Source organism: Gigantopelta aegis, chromosome 14 (assembly GCF_016097555.1).
Source record: "Gigantopelta aegis isolate Gae_Host chromosome 14, Gae_host_genome, whole genome shotgun sequence".
Taxonomy (NCBI): domain Eukaryota; kingdom Metazoa; phylum Mollusca; class Gastropoda; order Neomphalida; family Peltospiridae; genus Gigantopelta; species Gigantopelta aegis.
Genome location: NC_054712.1, coordinates 32,394,584 through 32,419,892, shown reverse-complemented (window position 1 = coordinate 32,419,892; position 25,309 = coordinate 32,394,584). Strand labels below are relative to the sequence as shown.

Here is a 25,309-nt window from a genome sequence, read left to right as displayed (position 1 = left end):
GAATAGGAATTTGGATGTTCATGGCAGTTTGAACCACAGAATCGATGTACATATACTGAGTCAAATTAAAAACTTCACAATCTAAAATTTGTATAACGTCAATGAGGGTTGAAAACAGGTATTTTTTTCATGAAAAAATATTGTAATGGCAATGTCTACACTCCATTTGAAGCCCAAAACAACCCACGTGACCCGATCCATAACACGTGCACAGCACCACTGAGACAAAAGTGGTTTTGCATGTGCCACTGGTCACATGACTACAATAGCACACGTGTGTTCATCGTTACTTGCTCACAGTAGTCTGACACAACGAAAACACACATTAAAACGATATTTGTTACGACCTGTTTCGATGCCACGCCTCACAAATGTGCAGCGTGAACGTGCCGTCGGCATGTTGCATGCGGGAACGTCAGTAGCTGATGTTGTAAAGGCTTTAGGTTGCAGTCGATGGGCAATTTATGATCTGCGGACACGAGTACAACAAACGGGCACCACAGCTGATCGCCCCCGACTGGGTAGACCACGAGTGAACTCATTGGCAGATGACCGTCATATTTTGTTACGTCACCTCCGCAACCGTATCATGACAGCTACAGCAATCAGTAATGAACTTTTCACACGTCGGGTGTCCGCGTAAACGATCCGAAATTGGCTGCGAACCGCTCACCTCCACGCACGGCGCCCATATGCTGGACCCATTCTGACCCAGTTTTTCATCGACTTCAACGTCAACTGTGAGCACAACGCCACTTGCGATGGACTCAAAAGGAAAGGAACAGAGTCGTGTTTAGCGAAGAATCAAGATTCACACTGCGATTTGCCGATGGCAGGCATAGGGTTTGGAGACGACGTGGTGATCCCTCCACAGACTTTGCAGGAACTTGGTGCCTCATTAGTGGAACAATGGCGCCGTATCCCTAATGCAGTCTTTACACGCATCAGGCATTCGATGAGGAGGCGTTTCCTTGCAGTTGTGTGTACACAGTCATGGAGGGCATACGCGCTACTGAACCTGTGATCCCATCAGACGACCCTGCTTGTGAATTACCATTTTGACTGTTTGTGGTTTTGACGAATGCTGTGGGCGCATCGAACAGATTTTTGACTCAACATTTATCCCTATTCTTTCTTTCAATAAAAAAAATACCTTATTTAACACGTTATTTTGTCACATTTGCTAATTAGCCAAGATGAAACGGTTGTGAAGTTTTTAATTTGACTCAGTATACTTATTTATGAAAGCTTCACGCAGACAAACATGGATATCAAACATTTGGTACTTTTGAGAGAGAGGAACCCCTCTATATTTTGCCATTAGTAGCAAAGGATGTTTTATATGCACCGTCGAACAGACAGTATAGCACATACCACGGTCTTTGATATGCCAGTTGTAGTGCCCTGGCTGGAAGGAGAACGTTACGAAGATTAAATGTAGGACAATAAACCTTGTACTATACAGGGTGGAACAAATCTGAGATACTTGTTAAAGACACAGAATACCAGACACAGAATATAGTAGTACGAGATCTTTTATAAACACCATCCGACAGATGGGATAGCACATATTACGGCTAGAATGAGAAATAGCCCAATGGGCCACTGACGAGGATCGATCCTAGACTGACCGCGCATTAGGTTAGCGCTTTACGACTGGGCTACATGATCATTGATGAAGGGGCGGGATGTATCCCAGAGGTAAAATGCTGGCCTGATGCGCGGTTGGTGCACCACAACTGATATCTAAAAGGCTGTGGTATGTGCTATCCTGCCTGTCACGGAATGGTGCATTTAAAACATCCCTTGCTACTCATGGAAAAATGTAGCGAGTTTCCTCTCTCAGTCTATATGTCAAAATTACCAAATGTTTGACATCCAACAGCCGATGATTAATAAGTCAATATGTTCTAGTGATGGCGTTAAACAAAACAAACTTTAAAATTTAACTTTCAACAATGTTAAAGTTCAGTTATGCTAGGGACAGACTACCAAATGTCACGACGAAGTTGGCCAACTCGCTGATCTCACTTCTAGACAACACATGTTCAGTTACTAGTCTGAGCGCTTTCACAACTCGATTTTCGTCGTATACAAATCCTACTCGTGACCGATTAGTTAATCTAAGCGCACCTGTTGTAAATTGGGAGTGGGAGGGGGAATTACCACGCAACTGTCGAGTTTGTCAACTCCGTCGTGACAGTTGTTAGTCTGAGCCTAGCATTATTAAATGAACCTTACTTGATCTGGCTTGGAGATTCTCCTCGAAAACAACGGGTCACAGTTGTGGTAGTAGGCGAACAGCACGAGGCCCGTAAGGCACGACATACACAAGTAGATTACTGTCAACACCACACTCGTCCATAAAGCACTAAATAAAGCATAAGAGAAAGTAATATTGGGTCCAAATTTACAAAGCCTGTTTATGTCTCACACGTGTAGCTACATGCATTTACAATGTTTAAGGTAGTACGAAACCGAATAACATCCGTTTGGGTCAACGTTCGAGGTGCGCCTAATTTTTGATAGAGCAGTTAATGCCTCACGTCCTGCCATTGGTGATAAATGTGAGAGTGTTTGTTGTGATAAAATGTTCTTTCATCTGGCCAGTAAATTCCTGTAATCTAATTTGAATTAGTATCAGTGTACCAGATACCGTTGAGCTTGAAACATGTGCTGGGTCCTACTAAAAATAGCATGACAATTTTGTGCGGAACTAGGGTAGTCATAGACTCTACCCGTTTTGTTTGAAATGAGCAGTTTAATCCCCAATTTGTTTCTGATTTACTTTAAGGGTGATAGTATCTATATCCGTGGTGTATATATGTCGACTGATACCCTGCATGCAGGAGTCTTAGCAACATATGTTACTAGTGTCGTCTATGCGATTTGATTTTGTACTATTCACCCTTAAACACCCGCGTTTAACAACAACAAACTTCATAAATTCGACCCATTTTGATTACTGATATCAAAATATAGTAATATAATAGTAATACAATTTAATTTGAACGACAAAACCGTAAACCGTGACGAGGGCCGTATCTCTGTTCAAAACAGTGATGATATCAGATGTTCACGAAAGGTGAGCAACTCCTACCCCACGATGGCTTATTTTGGTGCCTAATATAATTTGATACTTTGTTTTGAATTAGAGAGGAAACTCGCTGAAGTAGAAAGTGCATAAGAAAAAAAAGTAAAGTTTGTTTTATTTAACGACGCCACTAGAGCACATTGATTTTTTTTATCTTATAATCAGCTATTGAACGTCAAACATATGGTCATTCTGACACTGTTTTTAGAGGAAACCCGCTGTCGTCACATAGGCTACTTTTTTTTACAACAGGCAGGAAGGGATCTCTATCTAGTGCCTCGTCTGTACGAGGACAGGCACCCCCGAGGAGATAATTGGCTTATTTTGGTGCCTAATATAATTTGATACTTTGTTTAGAGTTAGAGTTTAGAGTTAGAGAGGAAACTCGATGAAGGAGAAAGTGCATAAGAAACGACGCACTCATCACATTGTATTTACGGTTATGTGGCATCAGACATATGGTTAAGGACCACACATATATTGAGAGAGGAAAACAACTGTCGCCACGTCATGGGCTACTCTTTTCGATTAGCAGCAAGGGTTCTGTTATATGCACCATCCCACAGCCAGGGTAGTACATACCACGGCTTTTGATATACCAGTCGTGGTGCACTGACTGGAACGAGAAATAGCCCAATGGGCCCATCGACGGGAATCGATCCCAGACTGACTGCACATCGAGCGAGCGCTTTACCACTGGGCTACGTCTCGCCTCCTAAGTGCATAAGAAGTCTGTTATTTATTTAAAAATTATTTATGTTGCTGCTAATGCTGCTATTTTTATAGATATTAATAAACTAAACGAATATAACTAAATACTAGTGTACAACAAGGTCAACTCTACATATTATACAGATTAGCGGTAAAGATGATGATGATGATGATGAAATTATGATGATGATGATGATGATGATGAAATTATGATGATGATGATGGTAATGATGATGATGATGAAATGGTGATATGGTGATGATGAGACGATGATGATGATGATAATGAACTGATGAGATGATGTTGTTAGTGATGATGACGATGATGATGGTATGAGATGAATATCAATATAGGTTTAGGCCTAATGAGAATAAGGTTTAATAAGCCGACGATGATTCTAATGATGCTGATGGTGTTGGAGATGATGAACACACGGCAAACATGAGTGTAATATTTATAAAACCGTCCGTCTTCTCCTACCTTACTGTCCAAGCCAACCTTCGAGGTTTACATTGGCAGATCTGACAAAAGTCAACGTTTACACGCGTCCCTATCACTTTTCATTCGACCAACAAAATGCACCACATGCAAACAGGCTTACGTGTGATCAATTTTAAAAGTAATTCGCAATGACTGTTGATGTCGGTATATAACCTCGACACGAAATAGCGTTGGCTCCTAGCGGATTCCTTCAACGCGGAGCGGACAGTAAGACCAACCTCGATACGAAATAGCGTTGGCTCCTAGCGGATTCCTCCGAGGTGGAGCGGACAGTAAGACCAGTTTCGACACGAAATAGCGTTAGCTCCTAGCGGATTCCTCCATGGCGGAGTGGACAGTAAGACCAACCTCGACACGAAATAGCGTTGGCTCGTAGCAGATTCCTCCACAGCGGAGCGGACAGTAAAATCTGGTTTAATGGCCGTTTTACTCACACCTGGGATCCCGTGTGAGTGCGCGTGCTCACGTAGCGCTGTAGCATGGCCTGGTTGGACCCGTAGATCGTAAGGAGGGTCAAGAATCCGCCCACGAACAAGGACCAGAACGAATGGCGAATAGTGGGATCCGGATTCCAGCTATAATATAATAATACAGTTAATAAGTAATATATTTTCCTTATAAACAGACGAAAAAGACAGAAGATGTATGTATATAAACTTAAAAAGTCAGTCAGGACGGACAGGCGATACAGAGAGAAAGAAAGAGAGATAGAAACACAATGTTTGTGTGTGTGTGGTGGGGGGTGGAGGTCGTCTGGTATTACATATTTGTGGGGGGAGTTGGGGGGATGTCCGATGGTATTACATATTTATACGAATGTACCAATCTGTAATGAATATGTTCGTGGAAAGATAAGTTGCGTTTAGTTTTTGTTAAATTTTATTGTGATACAATGTCAAAACTATTCGAAAAGAAGCCTTTTAGCCACATAAGGTCTACTACTATAACATTGTAGTAGTAGATTCTCTCTCTCTCTCTCTCTCTCTCTCTCTCTCTCTCTCTCTCTGCCTCTCCTTCTCCCTCCCTCCCTCTCTCTCTCTCTCTCTCTCTCTCTCTGTCTGCCTCTCTCTCTCTCTCTCTCTCTCTCTCTCTCTCTCTCTCTCTCTCTCTCTCTCTCTCTCTCTCTCTCTCTGCCTCTCCCTCCCCCCCCCTCTCTCTCTCTCTCTCTCTCTCTCTCTCCTCTCTCTCTCTCTCTCTCTCTCTCTCTCTCTCGTGCTCGCTCTAAACGATTAACACGCGCTGAACACTTAACACGCTCTGAACACTGAAACCATCTAAACACTGAACACAACACTGAACACACTCTGCACACTGAACAAATGTTGAACACTGAACACACTAAACACTGAACACAATTCTGAACACTGAGCTCTGAAACTGAATACACTCTAAGACACACTCTGAACATTGAGACACACTGAATACAGAACACAATTCTGAACACACTCTGAAAACTGAACACACAGTGAACACTGAACACAACACTGAACACATTGTGAAGATTTAACACGCTCTGAACACTGAGACATACCCTAAACACTGAGACTCACTCTGAACACTGAAACACGCTCTGAACACTGAGACACACTGAATAATGAACACAACACTGAGACACGCTTTGAGTACTGAACACACTCTGAGCACTTAGACACCGTCTTAATACTGAACATCGAGTCACGCCTTGCTCGAAACTTACTCAAAATCAGGCAGTCTGCCCCCTTTATTAGTTCGCTCCATGACTACATCCCAGCCTCCCACAGTGATCGCTCCTTGTATGATGAGCGTTAACATCCCCGCTGTGATGATCCCCATCTGGAAGGCGTCCGTCCAAATCACAGCTTTGATGCCGCCCTAGAAACAGTTTAACATTACACTGACGGCACCCTAGAAAACAGTCTAATATTACAATGACGACACCCTAGAAAAACACCTAGTATTACACTGAGAGCGCCCTAGAAAATAGTTTAAAATTGCACTGATGACACCCTAGAAAAACACGTAATATTATACTGAGATCACCCTAGAATACAGTGTAATATTGCACTGATGGAACCCTAGAAAACAGTTTAATATTACACTGATGGCACCCTAGAAAAACACCTAATATTATACTGAAAGCACCCTAGAAAACAGTCTAATATTACACTGATGGCATAAGGGAAAACAGTCTAATATTACACTGATGGCACCCTAGAAAAAACAACTTATATTTTACTGAGGGCATCCTAGAAAACAGTCTAATATTACATTGTTGCCGCCCCGAAGAACAGTCTAATATTACACTGGCAGCACCCTAGAAAACAGTATAATATTACACTAACAACATCGTAGGAAATCACCTAATATTATACTGAGGGCACCCTAGAAAACAGTATAATATTACACTGATGTCATCCTAGAAAAACACCTGGTTTTATACTGATTGATTAATTAAAACATATTTTATTGCATAAATAACAAACGGATTGGACACAATTTTGCCAACTTACAAGGCACCCTAAAAATCGTCTTATATTATATTATACTGATGGCAGCCTAGAAAATATCATAATATACCGATTATAAAATGAAACCTTCTTTTATTACATAAACAACAAAATGATTGGGCACAATTTTGCCAACTTACAGGGCATCCTAAATATCACCTAATATTATATTCATGGGACCCTAGAAAATAACCTAATGTTACTAGTATAGTGATAGCATCCTAAAAATAATCTATTATACTGATGGCAGCCTAGAAAATATCCTAACATTTTACTGATAGCACCCTAGAAAATTGTATATTTAATATTATACCGATGACAAGTTAGGAAATCGTCTACTGAATATTCTACTGATATATCATTAAAATATCACCTAATATTATAATGATGATATACTAGAAATTGAGATTATTATACGAGCTTGTGTGTCATACTGATTTTACGAAACGAGTGTTAGGATTATTGTATTACCCGAGCGAGAGCGAGTTTCGTAAAATCAGTTGCCTACGATTCACACGCGAGAATAATAATTTCTTTATTATCCACATTATCCAAAATACGTTTATGAATAACAAGCTAGGACCATGTCAAAACGTTTGAAACATAACTAAAAAGAGACGACGAAACGACGTCATTTTTTATAAGCGTTTACATTGAGGAAGCCACATTAAGTTATGACGTCGCTTCACCAAATTACGTCATTTGTGGTGCACACGTGGGTCATACTGATTATATTTCCCTGAATATCTTGAACTATGTAGATAATCAATAGAGATCATTATACGAGCTTGTGTGTCGTATTACGAAACGAGTGTCAAGATTTTTGTATTGCCCGAGCCGGAGCGAAAGTAAAGCCTAGCGTACACGGCCAACAATTGTTGCCAACATTGTTGTCAACAATGTTGTCAGATTGGTTTATTTTACCCGCACACGGCAGACTTTTGTTGGCCGTGTAAATAAACATTGTTGACGTGACGTCATCGTTAAAATGGCCAACTACAGGAATACAAATCAATGAAGTCGCCGGATAGCTATTCGCGAACATCATTTACGTTTATGCATACCAAAAAGCGAATAAATTTAAACGCGATTAGCAATCCGCGTTTAGCCGCTATCCGCGTTTAGTTTTATCCGCTCCTCATGCATACGGCCCCTGGTCATGACGAATGTCCCTGCTCAGGACGAATGGCGAATTCGCCGTTCTAACCTTCGCAGGATAAAGTCGATATCTTAAGACAGTAACCAGTTAATCCCTATGTATTATACTAATGGTACCTTAGAAAATCACAACATTATACTGATGGGATGTTAAAAATCACCTAATATTATACTGACGACACTCTAGAAAATAAACCAATATTATATTGATCAAACCCCAAAATTATATAACATTATATTGATGCCACATTAGAAAAATCACATATTATTCTGATTCTACCATATGTTTTATTACATTGGTGCCAAAGTAGAAAATTACAATACAAGAAAACATGCAGTTTTATTAAATGAAATAACAAAAGTAATAGATAGCAGATGCTAATAAGGAAGGAAATGTTTTATTTAACGACGCACTCAACACATTTTTTTTACCGTTATATGGCGTCGGACATATGGTTAAGGACCACGCAGATATTGAGAGGAAACCCGCTGTCGTCATTTCATGGGCTACTCTTTTCGATTAGCAGCAAGAGATCTTTTATACGCACCATCCCACAGACAGGGTAGCACATACCATAGCCGTTGATATACTAGTCGTGGTGCCTTGGCTGGAAGGAGAAATAGCGCAATGGGCCCACCAACGGCGATCGATCCCAGACCGACCGCGCATCAAGTGAGCGTTGTACCACTGAGCTATTCCCCTCCAACCCCAAACCCACCCCACCCCACCAGATGCTAATAAAGATAATACAATACATACTATTGTTGTGTAGAACGTAGACACCAAACCAACTGTTAAAATGGAGAACTCGATGGCCAAACCGGTAACTGCAATAAAACTGTATGTTGTGATTAATTTGATATATTTTATATAAGGAGTTCAGGGCCGAGGTTATTACGGGCGTGTATACATGTACACCAGAACAAATGCACTGAATGAAGTTTGTTATGTTTAACGACACCACTAGAGCATATTGATTTATTAATCATCGGCTATTGGATTTCAAACATTTCGTCATTTCACGTCTAGTCTTAGAGAGGAAACCCGCTAAATTTTTTCATTAGAAGCAAGGGATCTTTTATATGCGCTATCCCACAGGAAGGATAAAACATACCAGAGCCTTTGGTGTACTGGCTGGAAGGAGAAATAGCACAATGAACGCACCAACGGGGATCGATCCAAGGCGGACCACGCATCAGGCGAGCGCTTTATCACTGGGCTACATCCTTCCCTGCATTGAATGGCATTTTTCTGTCAGGTTTCATGCATCCATACATACACACAATAACATAGACGCATATACACACAAACACATACGCATTGCATGCATACATACACACAATAACATAGACGCATACACACACAAACACATACGCATGCATCCATACATACACACAATAACATAGACGCATATACACACAAACACATACGCATGGATGCGTACATACATACACATAAAAAAGCACATACAAACATACCATAAATACATACATACATACATACATACATACATACATCAATACATGCATATATATACATACACAGGCAGACAGACAGACAGACAGATACAAACACGTACATATTTGGTTACTAACCTTGACTAAGTGCTAATGCTGGCGCATATACAACAATACCCAAATAAATAGCCTGGAAAAAAGATACAAATAATTAAAATACTAAAAGTCTTAAGAATTCAAAACGGAAAGGAAAGCAATATTCAACACATTTTAGATTTTACAAATGTATTGTATCTAACATATGTGGTTTTGTAAGATTGTAACACACACACACACACACACACACACACACACAGAGAGAGAGAGAGAGGATGAGCGAATGGAGAGAGAGAAGAGGAAGGAGAGAGATGGAGAGAGAGAGTGAGGGAGGAGAGACAAAAGAGAGATTGAGAGTGAGAGAGATGGAGAAAGATACTGAGAGAATGAGGAGAGAGAGAGAGAGAGAGAGAGGAAGAGACGAGAGAGAGAGAGAGAGAGAGAGAGAGAGAGAGAGAGAGAGAGACACAGACAGACAGAGAGACAGAGAGGGAGGGACGGAGGGGGCAATTGGAATTGAACCCACTGCTAGTCGTAGTAAAATGCGGCAGGTAATTGTATTGACTTCATATACACTTTCCCTGTTAGATAGTGTTGCGTTTCTGTTTGTTTTTATGAAAAACATTTTGTTAATTTGTTTTAGTAAATTATGTTACTATGAGGTGCAGAGGCAAGATTACGTCTATCGTCGTTATGACTTACCATCTGCACAATGAATAGAGTAGAACCCATAAGGCGCACTGCTTTGTTGAATCGCATTTCCAGATACTGAAATATAATATTAATTAGGATTATTTATAGTGTTCAAAATAGTAGTCATGCATGATGGGTGTTCTGTTAGGACCGTTCGTCTCTTCGCATCATCAACCTAGCTAAACCGTTACACACTGTACACGAAAGTTAATAGCCACGAATTTTGTCGCAAATTCCGCTAATGTGCTAGTGCGCATGCTCACTGCAAGCAATAGGTCGAAAACAAAAAGAGAGAAAAAAAGAAGATGCGTACGCTTGTTCAACCGATTATTATCGAAGTTAACATTGAGACTGTCATAAAGAACCGGGTGCTCTTCTTCTTCTTCTTCTTCTTCTTCTTCTTCTGCTTCTTGTTCTTCTTCTTCTTCTTATTGATCTTATTTTACATTGTAATTGTATATAGCCTAAACAGTTCATGTGCTTAGTGACCAGGGCACTTACTATAAAACGTGTTAAGTCTAGACTCAATTTTTAATGACGTCACTTGCATACAACTTGAACAGCGTTTTCATGACATTAAAGTCTCAGACTTTATTGGAGTCTTGAGCTTAGACTCTCCTGTTCTTTATAAGCACAAGGTCAGGGCCCATATTTTCGAAGATATCTTAGCGCTACAGTATCGTAAAATCGTCGTATGCGTCGTTATGACGTCATAACATACAACGATTTTACGATATCGCAGCGCTAAGATCGATTCAGAAATAAGTAGCCTGATCCTTGTCGTAGGCTATGGCATGCGTCGTTGCGACATCATTGTTTACGACAGGTTTACGATATCTTAGCGCTAAAATAGCTTCGAAAATCTGTAGGCTGGAACAGGAAATCACATCATTATTATATAGCCTGATACATATGGCGGTACATATAGTTATATGACGCAATTTCTCACTGCTAGCGAAAAAAGCAGGATCGATTCTATATTATAAATAGGCTCGCCTAAATATTCCGTAAATGGTGCGATCGTAACATTGTCTGCAGTTGTTCTATTGTTTCGCTCACTCGCCTGACAAATTCGCACGCGAATACGCGTACAGTATATAAAGACCTTTAGTAGGCAAGGTGAAGAATCGAAGACGCGACGGCGAAGGAGCGAAGACGCAAACTAACTAAATAAATATGTCGCAAGAGAGAAGAATCATCGCGCAATTAGGGGACGGGACGTAACCCATTTTTAAAGCGCTTGCTTGATGCGCGGTCGGCGTGGGATCAATCCCCGTCGGTGGACCCATTGGACTATTTATCATTCCAGCTAGAGCCATGGTATGTGCTATCCTGTCTGTTGGATGGTGCATATAAAAGATCCTTTACTACTAATGGAAAAATGTAGCGGGTTTTCTCTCTAAGACTATATGTCAAAATTACCAAATGTTTGACATCCAATAGCCGATGATTAATAAGTCAATGTGCTCTAGTGGTGTTGTTAAACAAAACAAACTTAAACATTGTACCCTCCTCCCTCTATAGTAAATTACTGTTAAACTCTTACCAAAGACTCGGGTTCGTGCTGGGGTGTCGTTAAACATCTGATCTATTATATTCTATTCTATTCCCAAAGGATCGGTTTACAACATGAATTCATTCCGGTCATATACCCCGTATTCTCACTGAAAATGGTATATTTAAACATTGTACTCCCTCCCACCAGAGGGAATTACCGATAAACGTTTACCAGGGCTCGGGTTTACAATATGAATTCATTCAGGACATACACCGTATTGTCACTGGAGGTAGTCTCTTTAAATATTGTACCATCTTCATTCCCTCTATAGTAAATTACTGATAAACTCTCCTCAAGACTCGGGTTTACAATATGAATTCATTCAGGACATACCCCGTATTGTCACTGGAGGTAGTCCTCTTTAAATATTATACAATCTCCATTCCCTCCATAGTAAATTACTGATAAACTCACACCAAGGCTCGGGTTTACAATATGAATTCATTCAGGACACATACCCCGTATTGTCACTGGAGGTAGACTCTTTAAATATTGTACCATCTCCATTCCCTCCATAGTAAATTACTGATAAACTCCTACCAGGGCTCGGGTTTACAATATGAATTCATTCAGGACATACCCCGTATTGTCACTGGAGGTAGTCTCTTTAAATATTGTACAATCTCCATTCCCTCCATTGTAAATTGCTGATAAACTCACACCAAGGCTCGGGTTTACAATATGAATTCATTCAGGACACATACCCCGTATTGTCACTGGAGGTAGACTCTTTAAATATTGTACCATCTCCATTCCCTCCATAGTAAATTACTGATAAACTCCTACCAAGGCTCGGGTTTACAATATGAATTCTTTCAGGACATATACCCCGTATTGTCACTGGAGGTAGTCTCTTTAAATATTGTACCATCTCCATTCCCTACATAGTAAATTACTGATAAACTCCTACCAAGGCTCGGGTTTACAATATGAATTCTTTCAGGACATATACCCCGTATTGTCACTGGAGGTAGTCTCTTTAAATATTGTACCATCTCTATTCCCTCCATAGTAAATTACTGATAAACTCACACCAAGGCTCGGGTTTACAATATGAATTCATTCAGGACATATACCCCGTATTGTCACGCCACATTATCTATTATCTAAATATGGCGTTCACAATAACAACAACAGCAACAGCAAAGATAAAAAAATAACTACCCTCTATAAATCGTTAATCGTCCTTGAAATAGTTTGTCCTTACAATGTTTTTCAAAACATTTACACATGCATTATTTTTGTTTACTGTTTGAAATTGATGCCTGCTACGCCCAGAGGTAATCTCGCTTATATTTATAAAGACACTTGACGCGGCATGTGGAGTTTGACATAAAATGTCACACAGGGTTTTTCCCGGTGTTGTTTGTACTTTTCTGTTAAGACACATTCAACTAGAAACATATCCTGTACATTCACTATAATACAAACATTAATTGCCAGGCCTTAGATATCTAAATTTGATTTCTATGAAATTGCTTGTTTAAAGGGACATTCATGAGTTTGTTACATTGTAAGATGTTTTCTACTAATAAAATATTTCTACGATTAAGCTTACATATATTTGCTTGTTTAGAATATCAGTGTATATATTCAATGTGTTTCTGGTCGTCTTAATATTTGTAAGAAGCCCAAACTGGATTTTGTCTTTAAATATTGTTAGAATTGCCGTGACGTCATGGAAATTACCTTCCGCTGTAGATGACGTCATGTATATGGAACTGATGAACCCGTTACGGGTGAAAAACGCTTATTCCATTAAAACGTTGTGAAAGTCTATCTTTTTATATATTCATCCGATACACTTCATTCTAATAACTTTTCTATGTATACATAGAAGTGTAATCGTGCCACAATGTCTAAAAGGGAGAGAAAGTCGATATTACAAGACGAAATGGAAACAAGTCCTTTGATCGGGATCAGAGATGCTTTGACACAAATGACAAACAAGTTGGATATTACCAACAATACATTGAAGGACATTCTAACGCAGCTTCAAAACAACGATAATCAGCCCGCAGTAGTTTCTTCTGGACCGGTACAACAACAGCTGGAAGATTTATTCAAGAAGATTGCTGAGTTATCTACATCAATGTGTAACACTGCTGAGACAGTAACTGCCCGAAGTCCCGAAGAAGAGGTTTACTGGTGGAAACACAAAATGTATTCCGAGTGGCAAAGTAACCTAAATCAAAGAAAGACGGCATTCTATAATTCCTTAAGCATGGATCGTAAAGTCCACCTCTACAAAAGTTGGATAAGCCGAACAAATCCCATTCTCCCACGCAAATACTGGGTCAAGTATATTCCTGGAGGACCAATGGAGGAACGGAGTCTTAGAAGTAAGTTGGCAATACAAAAGTTCGAAACAGATGTGGCCATATTAGAGAAAAGAGTGCAGCGTTTTCATTCCAAAGTGAAACATTTGGACAACTGGATGTGATTTGCCTTTAACGCTATTGAGACTGAGAGTTTCAGAATTAATCTATGGGAATTGTGGACTGCAGATATTGAAACGGAAGAGCAACCCTCGAGACAAATCTGGGCTGAGAAAGAAAAGTGGTTCCTTGATTATGAGAAAAACTACAGTACAAATTCTCATTCTTACAAGCAGAAGGAACGCAGAGACACTAGACCTAACACTGGCAGGCAATACGTCTCCAAGAACTCTATAAAGCGAACCCTATATTCAGAGGTGGTGACGACTAAACAAGTTATCATCAGAGCTGATGACGTTGGACACCAAACACCCAAAATTAATACCGATCGGCGTTTCACTGTAACTAACGACGGGATGTGGGGGGGGGGGGGGGGGGGGGGGGGGGGGGGTTGCTACCATCAGAAAGACGGTGGCGGGAAAATGGAGCATCATCTCAACCACAATCAAGGCACGAACTCGGATACAACCCACATGCATGGTATCAACACCGTGATGGAAATGTTTACTTGAACAGACCAGGACCCAGACCAACAGGAGCGCTAACATTCCTTCCACCGATGTACAGAAGAAATGATTTTTTTTTAGAAAGAAGCGGATTCCATCAAGAACCAGGCGGGAATATAGTCATGTTCTAAACGGTACTGTAAGTAAACAAACAAATAGTAGGGCAAGCAAAGATAAGAGTACATCCTAAAATTATAAATATATCTTCCAGAGATCTTTCAGAAACGGCAATTAAATTATTGAAACGTGGGTTAAAATTTACTTCCACACCCGGATTAAACAAGGACGAATTAATTAGTGATGTTAAAAGTTTTACCAGAAAGTTGAGATTAATGGACTATTTCAATGAAGATAATGATATTCAAGATGATACGGATTATGTAACCAATAACAGACCTATTGTTTCGAATAAGAGTAACTTTATTCCTCAGCGGAATAGAGATAAACACCTAAATAACTATATAGACACCATTGAATCGTTCCCTCTAGAACGTAATTGTCAAGCTAAAGATAATCTTTCAAAGGATGAACGCCAAGCTCTTAAACGTCTCCAGAATGACAAGTCTATTATGATTAAGGAAGCAGACAAAGGAGGTGCATCATATTACAAAGCAAAGAAATAAATGAAATGCTTGATGACAATAATTTCTTCGAAGAAAGTGACAGAAATGATAGAACTATCTTGAAAAATCTACATAAATTGATACGGATATATTCTGCAGAGCTTCACGAGAAGGAAGAGTCATATTTGTTATTCTCGGACTTTACTACTGCTAATTTCTATGGTTTACCCAAAATACACAAGAATAAAATGATACATGAAGCAATACTCCTACAGAATAGTGCGTATGTAAAACCAGTGGAACCTAACGATCTATCTTTCAAACTCATTGTAGGTTTACCCCGAAGCCCTACACAAAGGCTCAGTGATTTTCTGGATATCATACTAAAACCAATCGCCACTTCTGTACCAAGCTATGTGCGCGACGATATTGAATTTTTAAAACACTTACCTAATCCCTGCCCAGAAAATGCCATTCTAGCTACGTTTGACAAAGTAGGTCTATATACAAACATTCCTGCTGATCTAGGAATCAAAGCCATTAAACATTTTGCAGAAAAATCACTTGACCTAATAGAAGGACAATGTTCTGTGAATTTTATATTTGAAGCTCTCCACTTTGTGTTGGACAACAACACCTTTGACTTTAATGAGAAACACTTCCACCAAATTAAAGGGTGTGCAATGGGATCAACGGTTAGTCCTACCTATGCAACTCTCGTGGTTGCTTATTTGGAAGAGACATTATTCAGTAACATCAATGAACAGTGGGATAATATATCAGCAGATTATGTTAAATTAAACTGGAAAAGGTATCTAGATGATTGTTTCTTGATATGGATAAACGATGATGACTCAATTAAATAATTTCACGGTATTCTAAATAATTTGCACCCATCCATACAATTTACTACGGAGACGAATCGTAATAGAATACCAGTCCTGGATATTGAAATCATAAAAGAAGGTGTTAATTTAATTACGGATGTGTATTACAAACCAAATGATGCACATCAGTATCTCCAGTTTCATTCTTGGCATCCTAGACATACCAAACAAAACATACCCTATAGCATGGCAAGGCGTATTTGTACTATAGTTACAGACGGGGATAGGAGGGAGAACAGACTTTTAGATTTACAGATGTTTTTACGAAAACAGGGATATCCTATGGGTCTAATTACCAACTGTATTGAAAGAGTTAAATGCATTCCAATAGAAGAGTTGAGAAAAAACTCCAAATAAGCCTTGCAATCAGAATGAGAGTATTACTCTGGTCACTACATATAATCCGAACAATACTAAAATAATGCCTATTGTCCAGAACCATCTACCTATATTACTGAAAAAGTGCTAAAATAAAAGCTTGCTTATCTAAAAGAAATATGATTAACAGTACTCGACAGCCTAAGAATCTTAAACAAATACTATATCCTTCTATATTTACATCTAACTCGTGCAAGTCTGTTAGTAAATGCGGAGATAAAAGATGCGGCACATGTGACATATTAGATGAAGGTAATACGTTTCAGTTTGCAGATGGCAAATCATTCTATGTACATACCAACATGAATTGTAAGACAAAAACTGTTATTTACGCTATAATATGTACAGGTTGCAAAGAAAATTATATTGGAGAGACCGGTATGGAACTTCGATACAGGGTCACCTTGCATAAACAGCACATTAGGGACTCTTCAATCAGTATTTTGTTGGTAAGTCATCACATCAAAAGTTCTGGGAACGGCAAATTTACAATATTCCCATTTTATAAAGTTATGATGGATGACAAACATTTTCGACAGCAAAAGGAAGCCCATTTTATTCGCATTTTCAAACCAAAAATTAACATATACGCTAACCCATACTGTGGTCACTACACTCCAACATAGTTTGAAACTTTGTTGTACAATGTATCTACTGTTAGAACATTTGACTTATATGCTTGTTTACATGTATTACAATGTAACAATAGCAATGTTAATATGACAGTTATATACCGTCACTATAATTATAATTATTATGCAGTTTGTTCGTGATATGCATTTTTTATTGTTAGAATTGTCGTGACGTCATGTAAATTACCTCCTGCTGTAGATGACGTCATGTATATGGAACTGATGAACCCGTTACGGGAGAAAGGCGCTTATTACATTAAAACGTTGTGAAATTCTATCTTTTTATATATTCATCTGATACACTTCAATATATATATATATATATATATATATATATATATATATAGAGAGAGAGAGAGAGAGAGAGAGAGAGAGAGAGAGAGAGAGAGAGAGAGAGACAGACAGACAGACGAAGAGAGAGAGAGAGAGAGAGATGAGAGAGTGATAGCGAAAGAGACAGAGAACAAGAGAGAGTAAGAGAGAGACAGACAGAAAGAGAGAGTGGCGGAGGGAGAGAGAAACAGACAGACACAGAGAGAGAGAGAGAGAGAGAGAGAGAGAGAGAGAGAGAGAGAGAGAGAGAGAGAGAGAGAGAGAGAGAGAGAGAGACAGAAGAGAGAGTGGCGAAGGGAGAGAAAAACAGACAGACAGAGAGAGAGAGAGAGAGAGAGAGAGAGAGAGAGAGAGAGAGAGAGAGAGAGAGAGAGAGAGAGAGAGAGAGAGAGGCAGAGAGAGAGAGAGAGAGAGAGAGAGAGAGAGAGAGAGAGAGAGACAGACAGACAGACAGACAGAGATATACTTTTAATATCATTAAAAGTATTATTCACCTCATAAGCACAAGTTAGTCTCAGCTTTCTGAACATGGGCAGGATGAATATGCTGCACACCAGCACGGTTGGTAGGTACGCAATTCCTCCAATCCAGTAGTTCGCACCATTGAAATACACCTCAGCAGGAACTCCAATAACGAAAATGGCGCTCAAGAAAGTTGCAGTCAGTGACAGGGCAACCGGAATCACTTGCAGCTTCTTATCACCGGTCATGTAATGCTCGGGATCTTTGAAGACATGCCTGCGAGACCTGTAAGCACAGAAAACACCGATTCCCGCCGAAATCGCGAGAGAACACGCGAACACCAAATAGTCTGCCCAGTGAAATTGTGCGGTGGATTGATACATTGCGGATGAATATTTTTCCGTAAAGGATTTACATTAATTTTGATGGGAATTGGTGTCTGTTTTGGACATATCCGCCGGGAAGTTCCAAGACCTGTTTGAACGTGTCCAATGGTTGATTGATTGATTCAGGTCATACTGTGTTTATCATCTTCTTTCTGAAATATAAAATGAGTTTTTTTTAAAAGAAGATATATTAATATTTGCTTACGAAATGGAATGCTATTTGTTTTAGACTTAGTGCGATGTTAATTTTTACTATCAGGACAAGAAAGGCATGCTTATTTAAAGAGACAACTTAATTTTTTTTTTAATTACTGATATTTAGGGCCGAATTTAAAAAGCCTGTTTATATCTTACACGCGTCTAACTACATACATTTACAGTGCTTAAACATCTGTCTTTAAGAAAAACAGGCTTCGTAAATTAGGCCCATGGTTATTTCGACCTATTCGCAGTCGATTTCTTATAACATCCAGAACATGCTAAACGGTAGAATCCATTGTCTTAATACACATGTACTGGAATTCAATAAAAGAAAAGGTTCTCAGAAAACAGCGCATATATACTATATGAAATATCATGAAATGTCATTACACTCAACACAGACACAGACGACAACCAGGTTCACCCGTACCAGAGACCAACAATGAAATGAATGAATCATGGAACATTCAAATTGTTCAGTGTTTATCAACATAGCTAACCAGCCAACCGTCTCACCTCACTATACCGTGACCCCAGACTCACTGAAAAGTCTTAGGCCCAACACACACCGAAGCTGGGTCTTGTCATGGATCTGGTGAGTGTGGCACAGACGCCATGGACATATTTTGATGTCTCGGTCTGTAACTGTTACGCCTTTGCAATATATATATATATATATATATATATATATATATATATATATCAATGCCTTCGTATGTTTAGATGAATTTACTTCTATAAACATCAATTATAAGTATGAGAAATCCACATTGCTTAATATATATCATCCCTGTTGTTTGTTAACAAAAATGAATGAGTAAGGTTCCAACGTTGTGTTAAAATATAGCGCATGTTCTGTGTCGCCTGTTGTCAGATCTGTAGTTCGAGCCAGCTAAAACGCAGTATGTTTTGTCGCGTTCGATTCGGTGCGTTTCATTTTCGACTGGTACCATACTCGCCAGACCTAGACCCATATTCGGTGCGTTTTGGGCCTTAGTAGTAGTTTATTAGCGATGCTATTTCTCGTACCAGCCAGTGCACCACTACTGGCATATCAAAGGTTGTGGTATGTGCTGTCCGGTCTGTGGGATGTGGTGCATATAAAAGATCATTTGCTACTAATGGAAAAATTAAGCGACTTTTGTTTCTAAAACTACGTCAAAATTATCAAATATTTGTAATGCAATAGCCGATGATTAATAAATCAATGTGCTCTAGTGGTGTCGTTAAACAAAACAAACTTTATTTATTGTGTTATCTGCATTACAGTGTGTAACTATACTTTTGGCTAGGAATTGTAGAGTCATACGGTAATTATGTGTTTGTGTACACATAATTATTTGTTGTTTGCTGTAGCAATGTTTAATATTACTGAGTTTATAATTTTCTTTTACTAAAATGTGAGTTATGTTCTGTAGAGAATGACTAGACTGCGGAGTATTGAGGTATTAGTACACTAATCGTTTTTATGACTGTCTGTGTGTACTTGTGAATGATGCATTTTAATGAAGGAAGGAAATGTTTTATTTAATGGCGCACTCAATACATTTTATTTACAGTTAAATGGCGTCAGAGATATGATTAAGGACCACACAGATATTGAGAGAGAAAACCCGCTGTCGCCACTTCATGGGCTACTCTTTTCGATTAGCAGTAAGGCATCTTTTATGTGCACCATCCCACAGACAGGATAGTACTTACCACGACCTTTGTTACACCAGTTGTGGAGCACTGGCTGGAACGAGAAATAGCCCAGTGGCTCCACCGACGGGTATCGATCCTAGTCCGACCGCGCATCAAGCAAACGCTTTACCACTGGGCTACGTCCCGCCCTACATTTTAATGATATCATTTCTTTGTAGAATGTTGTTCAGTCATTTTAACGCATTACCCTGTGTGTGTGTGTGTGTGTGTGTGTGTGTGTGTGTGTGTGTGTGTGTGTGCAAACCCTATATATGTTTCACCCTGGTCAACTGTCTGTTTGGGTGGAAGTTACATTCATGTCATTGCTGGTTGTAACACAAGCCAGGTATCTCCTAGCTCCACTGGTATGAATGTTGCTGTTCAGGGCATGTGCTAAAGGAGGTAGTCAAGTGTATTATGTAAAGAAAGCAAATATGCTGCACCTGCGTGTCAGACGGCAACTAGTGTTTTTTTTATATCGAATATTGGTGTGCATATTTATTTGAAGCAAATAAGCTGCATGTACAAGCATAGACTCCGTTTAAAAAAATGTAAATCTGAATGACAAAAACCAAAAAAACCCGGTATTACGTGACCAAAATCATATCTCGTCTCAAGGCAGAGTCAAAAGGAAGTTTTAGGTAAAGTCGTGCATGCTTCCATGATCCACTATCAGGTGTGTTCGTCCTTAGGAGGACTGCCACTAGGAGATCCGTAGCAGGATGTTTCATCCCTCCTGCACCGCATTTCCCATTTGCTTTCAAATTGTCAATTTTTGGTTTCCACGATATCTTTATAGGTGATGATGATGACAATGTTAGTCTCAGACTGTCAACTGTCACGACGAAGTTGGCCAACTCGGTGGTTGCGTTGTAATTTGCCAACCTCGCACTAATGCCCTGTTCTCATGCAGACATTTACTCATGTAAGTGTATTTGCGAATGGATTATAAATGCTCCCGTGAGCAGACGTATATGTACTTTGTGTTCACATGTGGTAATAGTGACAGATGTAACCTGATATGGGCATATATCAATGTTGTCAAAATATCGGTTGGTTAACAACATCTTACATGAGCAGTGTACTTACTACAAAGAAGAGGAGAGATGTTCAGTATTACGTAAGCGCAGGTCTTGTTCCTACATTAGCTCACGAAAGAGAATTTGACCGAGGGGACGATCGCGCGACTGGTGGCAATATATTGTAAAGCGACCGTTTGATAATGAGCAATGGGTTAAACACTTTCGAATGACAAAAGAAATATGTTATATTCTCTGTGAAGAGCTTCCCCCAAGTTTGTCTAAACCTGTTACACCATTTGTCTGGCTGCCGGTGTCACAATATGTCTAGATATGCACCTTTTTGATGCAATAGATTGCAATTGTGTCACATAGGAAATTTGTGAAATCTGTTTTCAATTCTTTTGCTACATAAGCAAATAAGAAATCTGTTCATATGACAAGATTTGCGTAGCAAGTAAATTTACTTATACTCAAATATACTTTTGCATGACCTCTGTTGCCCGTGCAAATATAATCTTGGAGTATGTGTAAACCCTTATGCAAATGCGTTCTCATGACAGATATGCTCACCGGAAGTATATTTACTTACTCGTGTATGTAAATGTCTGCATGAGAACAGGTATTTAGATTGATGCTCTCGGATTAACAACTAAAATGTCGATGATTAATAAATCAATGTGCCACTTTTTGTTGTTGCTGGTGATGACTTCTAGGTACAATGGCATTGTATATGTCTGGAGGCAAGCCGTTCTCATTGCCTCTGGTAAGTCTACAAGTTAAAAGTGTGTTATGTTTAACGACACCACTAGAGTACCATGATTTCTTAACCATCGGCTATTGGATGTGAAACATTTGGGCATTAGGAAAAATGTGCTCTAGTGGTGTCGTTAAACAAAACAAACTTTAATTTTAGTATTAATATCAGTAACATAGTCCTGTTCTGTTGTTTAGACCCTAAGGCCCATATTTATAAAGGCGTTTTAGGTAAAACATATTTTAACTAAAACATGTTCTAACCTAAAACATTTTAAATCGATATCATAAAAACTGTTTTAAGAAAAAACACTGTTTCACTTAAAACATTGTTTCAGAATATATGTCGGATGTGGGGAAGGGGAATGTACCTCGGGATATATGCGTAGATCGCCACGAATTTTTTTTTGTTAACTCTTGGACTGATTAAAGGACGAATTAAGAGAACGAACGAAATGACAATCTTTTAAAGACTGTTTTATTGTGGGGGTTTTCTGAGCCCTCGCTGTTCACCACCCATATTTCTTCCCTGAAAGCTGGCGAGAACATGAAACATACAAGTTGTTTATTCAAAACTCTGTTTCATTACGCTGTTGTCGAATATTCTGCTGTCATGTACTGAACCATGCCAGTGTGCCACTATGTTGACACATCTACATTTACTGTCGCTCACTGCTTGGAGATTAATAGAAGACCAGCCTTTTCTGTTGTTGGATCTTTGCCCGTTTTCACCTTGTCCAATTATAGGGATATGACTGCAGTCAATGGCTCCTACGCAGTTGGGGAAACCAGCAATGTTGAAAAATCTTTCTTTAAGATCGTTCATTTCCTCGTTATTGGAGAATGAAATATATTGTGGTCTTAACCTGGCGATCGCATTCGTCACTCGTTTGAAAACAGTGCATACAGTCATCTGAGAAAGTCCATGGAGGTTGGCCATGGTGAGCTGGAATCCCCCTGTTGCATAAAACCGAAATGCAAGTAAGACTTGAAGTTCGCAAGGGACTGCATGATTCCTACGTGTTGGCTGTTCTATATTTGCCCGCACCATGTCAGTTATAACGTGAACTATATTTTTGCTCAGACGAAATCGCATTCGAAAACGCTCATCAGACAAACAGTCAAATGGATTGTCACGATCTCTGAAAACACGCTCTCGTCGCATTGCACGGTTGTAGTTGATATCCTGAACACGTTGAAGATGTTGTAGTTGTCGGAGGACGTTCATGTTTCATGTCCCAAAATGTTGAAGCGACCGAGTCCAAACACGTGATTGAGTTAGACGTACCTCTTAATTGTTTTAACTAAAACGTGTTTTAGGATATTTTAAAACATGTTTTAACATTAAAATACTTTTATAAATATGGATGTAAAAACATGTTTTAGTAGCAGTGCTTTAAAGTTAAAAAATATTTGTAAATATTGATTTTTCTTAAAACACTGTTTTATCTTTTTGAAACACGTTTTTACGTTAAAACACCTTTATAAATATGGGCCTAAGTGTTTTGCAAATGTTTCGTTTAATTCCTATTCAATCATTGTTTTCTTTACATTTGCATGAAGACAAACCCAAACTCCGACAGGTTTTGTATACAATTCATCATCTAAAATGCACGAAGTTGACATATTTCCATTTTACAAAAATCTATGTATGTTGTGAATGCACGTCCTTTCTCCTATAAATAACTAAGTGTGTTTAAAACTAATGTTATTTTTCACATTCCTAGCGGAATATATTGTAGAACGACTTATATTTAAGAAACAATTTGGAAACAGGTCAATAAACAACTCAGGCGCGGATTCAGGTGGGGAGTCTTGGTGACACGCCCCCCCCCCCCCCCCCCCTCTATTTTTGTCAAACAATATATATTACAGAATAAACAGAAATGGAAACTTATCCCATCCACCTGTTCAAAAGCAACAACGGGTTTTGGGCCCCGCTACTAAAAAAAAAACCTGGATCCGCGCCTGCTATGTCATTAATGTAATGTACTAATACAAAAATAAATAGGTTTGTGTGCTATTGGGGATAAAACACTGTAAGTAATTATAAAATAGGTTATAGGTTGATACATTATGACTGTCAGGTTGTATGTCCATGAATAATATATAATATTTATTATTTACAAATGCACGGCCAAGTGTTCATCTGAAGGTCACGTTCCCTTTTAGTAAGGGGGGTTGGGGTGAGGTCTTAATCCCGTGATGTTCATTGTGACATATTGCACATACACGTGGCCAGAATATTGTATACCCGCTATTGGTGGAGGTGTGGCTCTCTGCCCAATCCCACACCCACCTCTGGTCGTAGTGGTCGGGCTGGGGGTGGCGTTGCAGAAGGGGCTGCTGCCGGCAATTGAGCTACCGCCCTCCCCCCCCCCCCCCCGTGCCGTCCCTGGCGCACGTTTACCGTTTACTCTTCCTCCTCCTCCTCTTCTTCTGTTGGACCGGTTCGCCGTACAGTAAGGTGACGGTGACCCGGTGTACGCGACGCGATAAGACTAACCTTAACTCTATACCTAAAACTACCTTAACCGTCGAAAGCGGGGTACGGGTCGACCTCATGCCTGTTGTCATCGCTAGCTTGGACGGGAATGGATATATACGTTGAATAACAATAGATTCTTGCGAGAATATAACAATACAAAATAACTAATTCGGCTTACCTTGCTCCTAAATACACTAGCGCGCTCCAAAAACGTTAGTTCAATCCGGGTACTAAGTCAGTGTGTTTTATAAATGAATAAGGCTATTTGCATAACAAAAGATGACGATACGAGGCTACGTGAAGGCCATTATAGCTTGTTTGTCAACAATACTATAACATTGTACATATCAAGTCGATTGTCAATAACATATTATTTTCGAAGTAGCCTATAATATGCTGAGTCAAATTAAAAACTTCACAACCGTTTCGTCTTGGCTAATTAGCAAATATGACAGAAGAACGTGTTAAATAAGGTATTTGTTTTATTGTATGACGTCCAAAAGAAGAATAGGAATAAATGTTGAGTCAAACATTTGTTCGATGCGCCCACATCATTCGTCAAAACCACAAACAGTCAAAATGGTAATTCACAAGCAGGGTCGTCTGATGAAATCACAGGTTCAGTAGCGCGTACGCCCTCCATGGGTACCCACAACTGCAAGGCAATGCCTTCTCATTGACTGCCTGATGCGTGTAAAGACTGCATTAGGGATACGGCAGCATTGTTCCACTTATGAGACACCATGTTCCTGCGAAGTGTGTGGAGGGTTCCTGAGAGTGCGCAGACGTCTTCCCAGCACACCCGAGACGTGCTCGATGGGA

At 39.5% G+C, this 25,309-nt stretch overlaps 2 protein-coding genes across 2 annotated transcripts in view; both read right to left on the bottom strand.

The window, feature by feature from the left end:
* LOC121388312 (sodium-coupled monocarboxylate transporter 1-like) overlaps positions 1-24,715 on the bottom strand; it is an 81,636-nt gene extending 56,921 nt beyond the window's left edge. Inside the window, exons 1-8 of the mRNA XM_041519601.1 lie at positions 24,666-24,715; positions 17,987-18,492; positions 10,207-10,272; positions 9,547-9,598; positions 8,711-8,778; positions 6,003-6,157; positions 4,741-4,881; positions 2,242-2,371 (exon numbers count right to left, since the gene is read on the bottom strand). Coding sequence (XP_041375535.1) covers positions 2,242-2,371; positions 4,741-4,881; positions 6,003-6,157; positions 8,711-8,778; positions 9,547-9,598; positions 10,207-10,272; positions 17,987-18,337 — 963 coding nt within the window. The 5' untranslated portion in view covers positions 18,338-18,492; positions 24,666-24,715. The remainder of the gene's footprint in view (positions 1-2,241; positions 2,372-4,740; positions 4,882-6,002; positions 6,158-8,710; positions 8,779-9,546; positions 9,599-10,206; positions 10,273-17,986; positions 18,493-24,665) is intronic.
* LOC121389193 (putative nuclease HARBI1) lies at positions 22,565-23,227 on the bottom strand. The gene has a single exon (XM_041520797.1). It carries the CDS (start codon positions 23,225-23,227, stop codon positions 22,565-22,567), a length of 663 nt encoding a protein of 220 aa, XP_041376731.1.
* Positions 24,716-25,309: the final 594 nt, after the last annotated feature.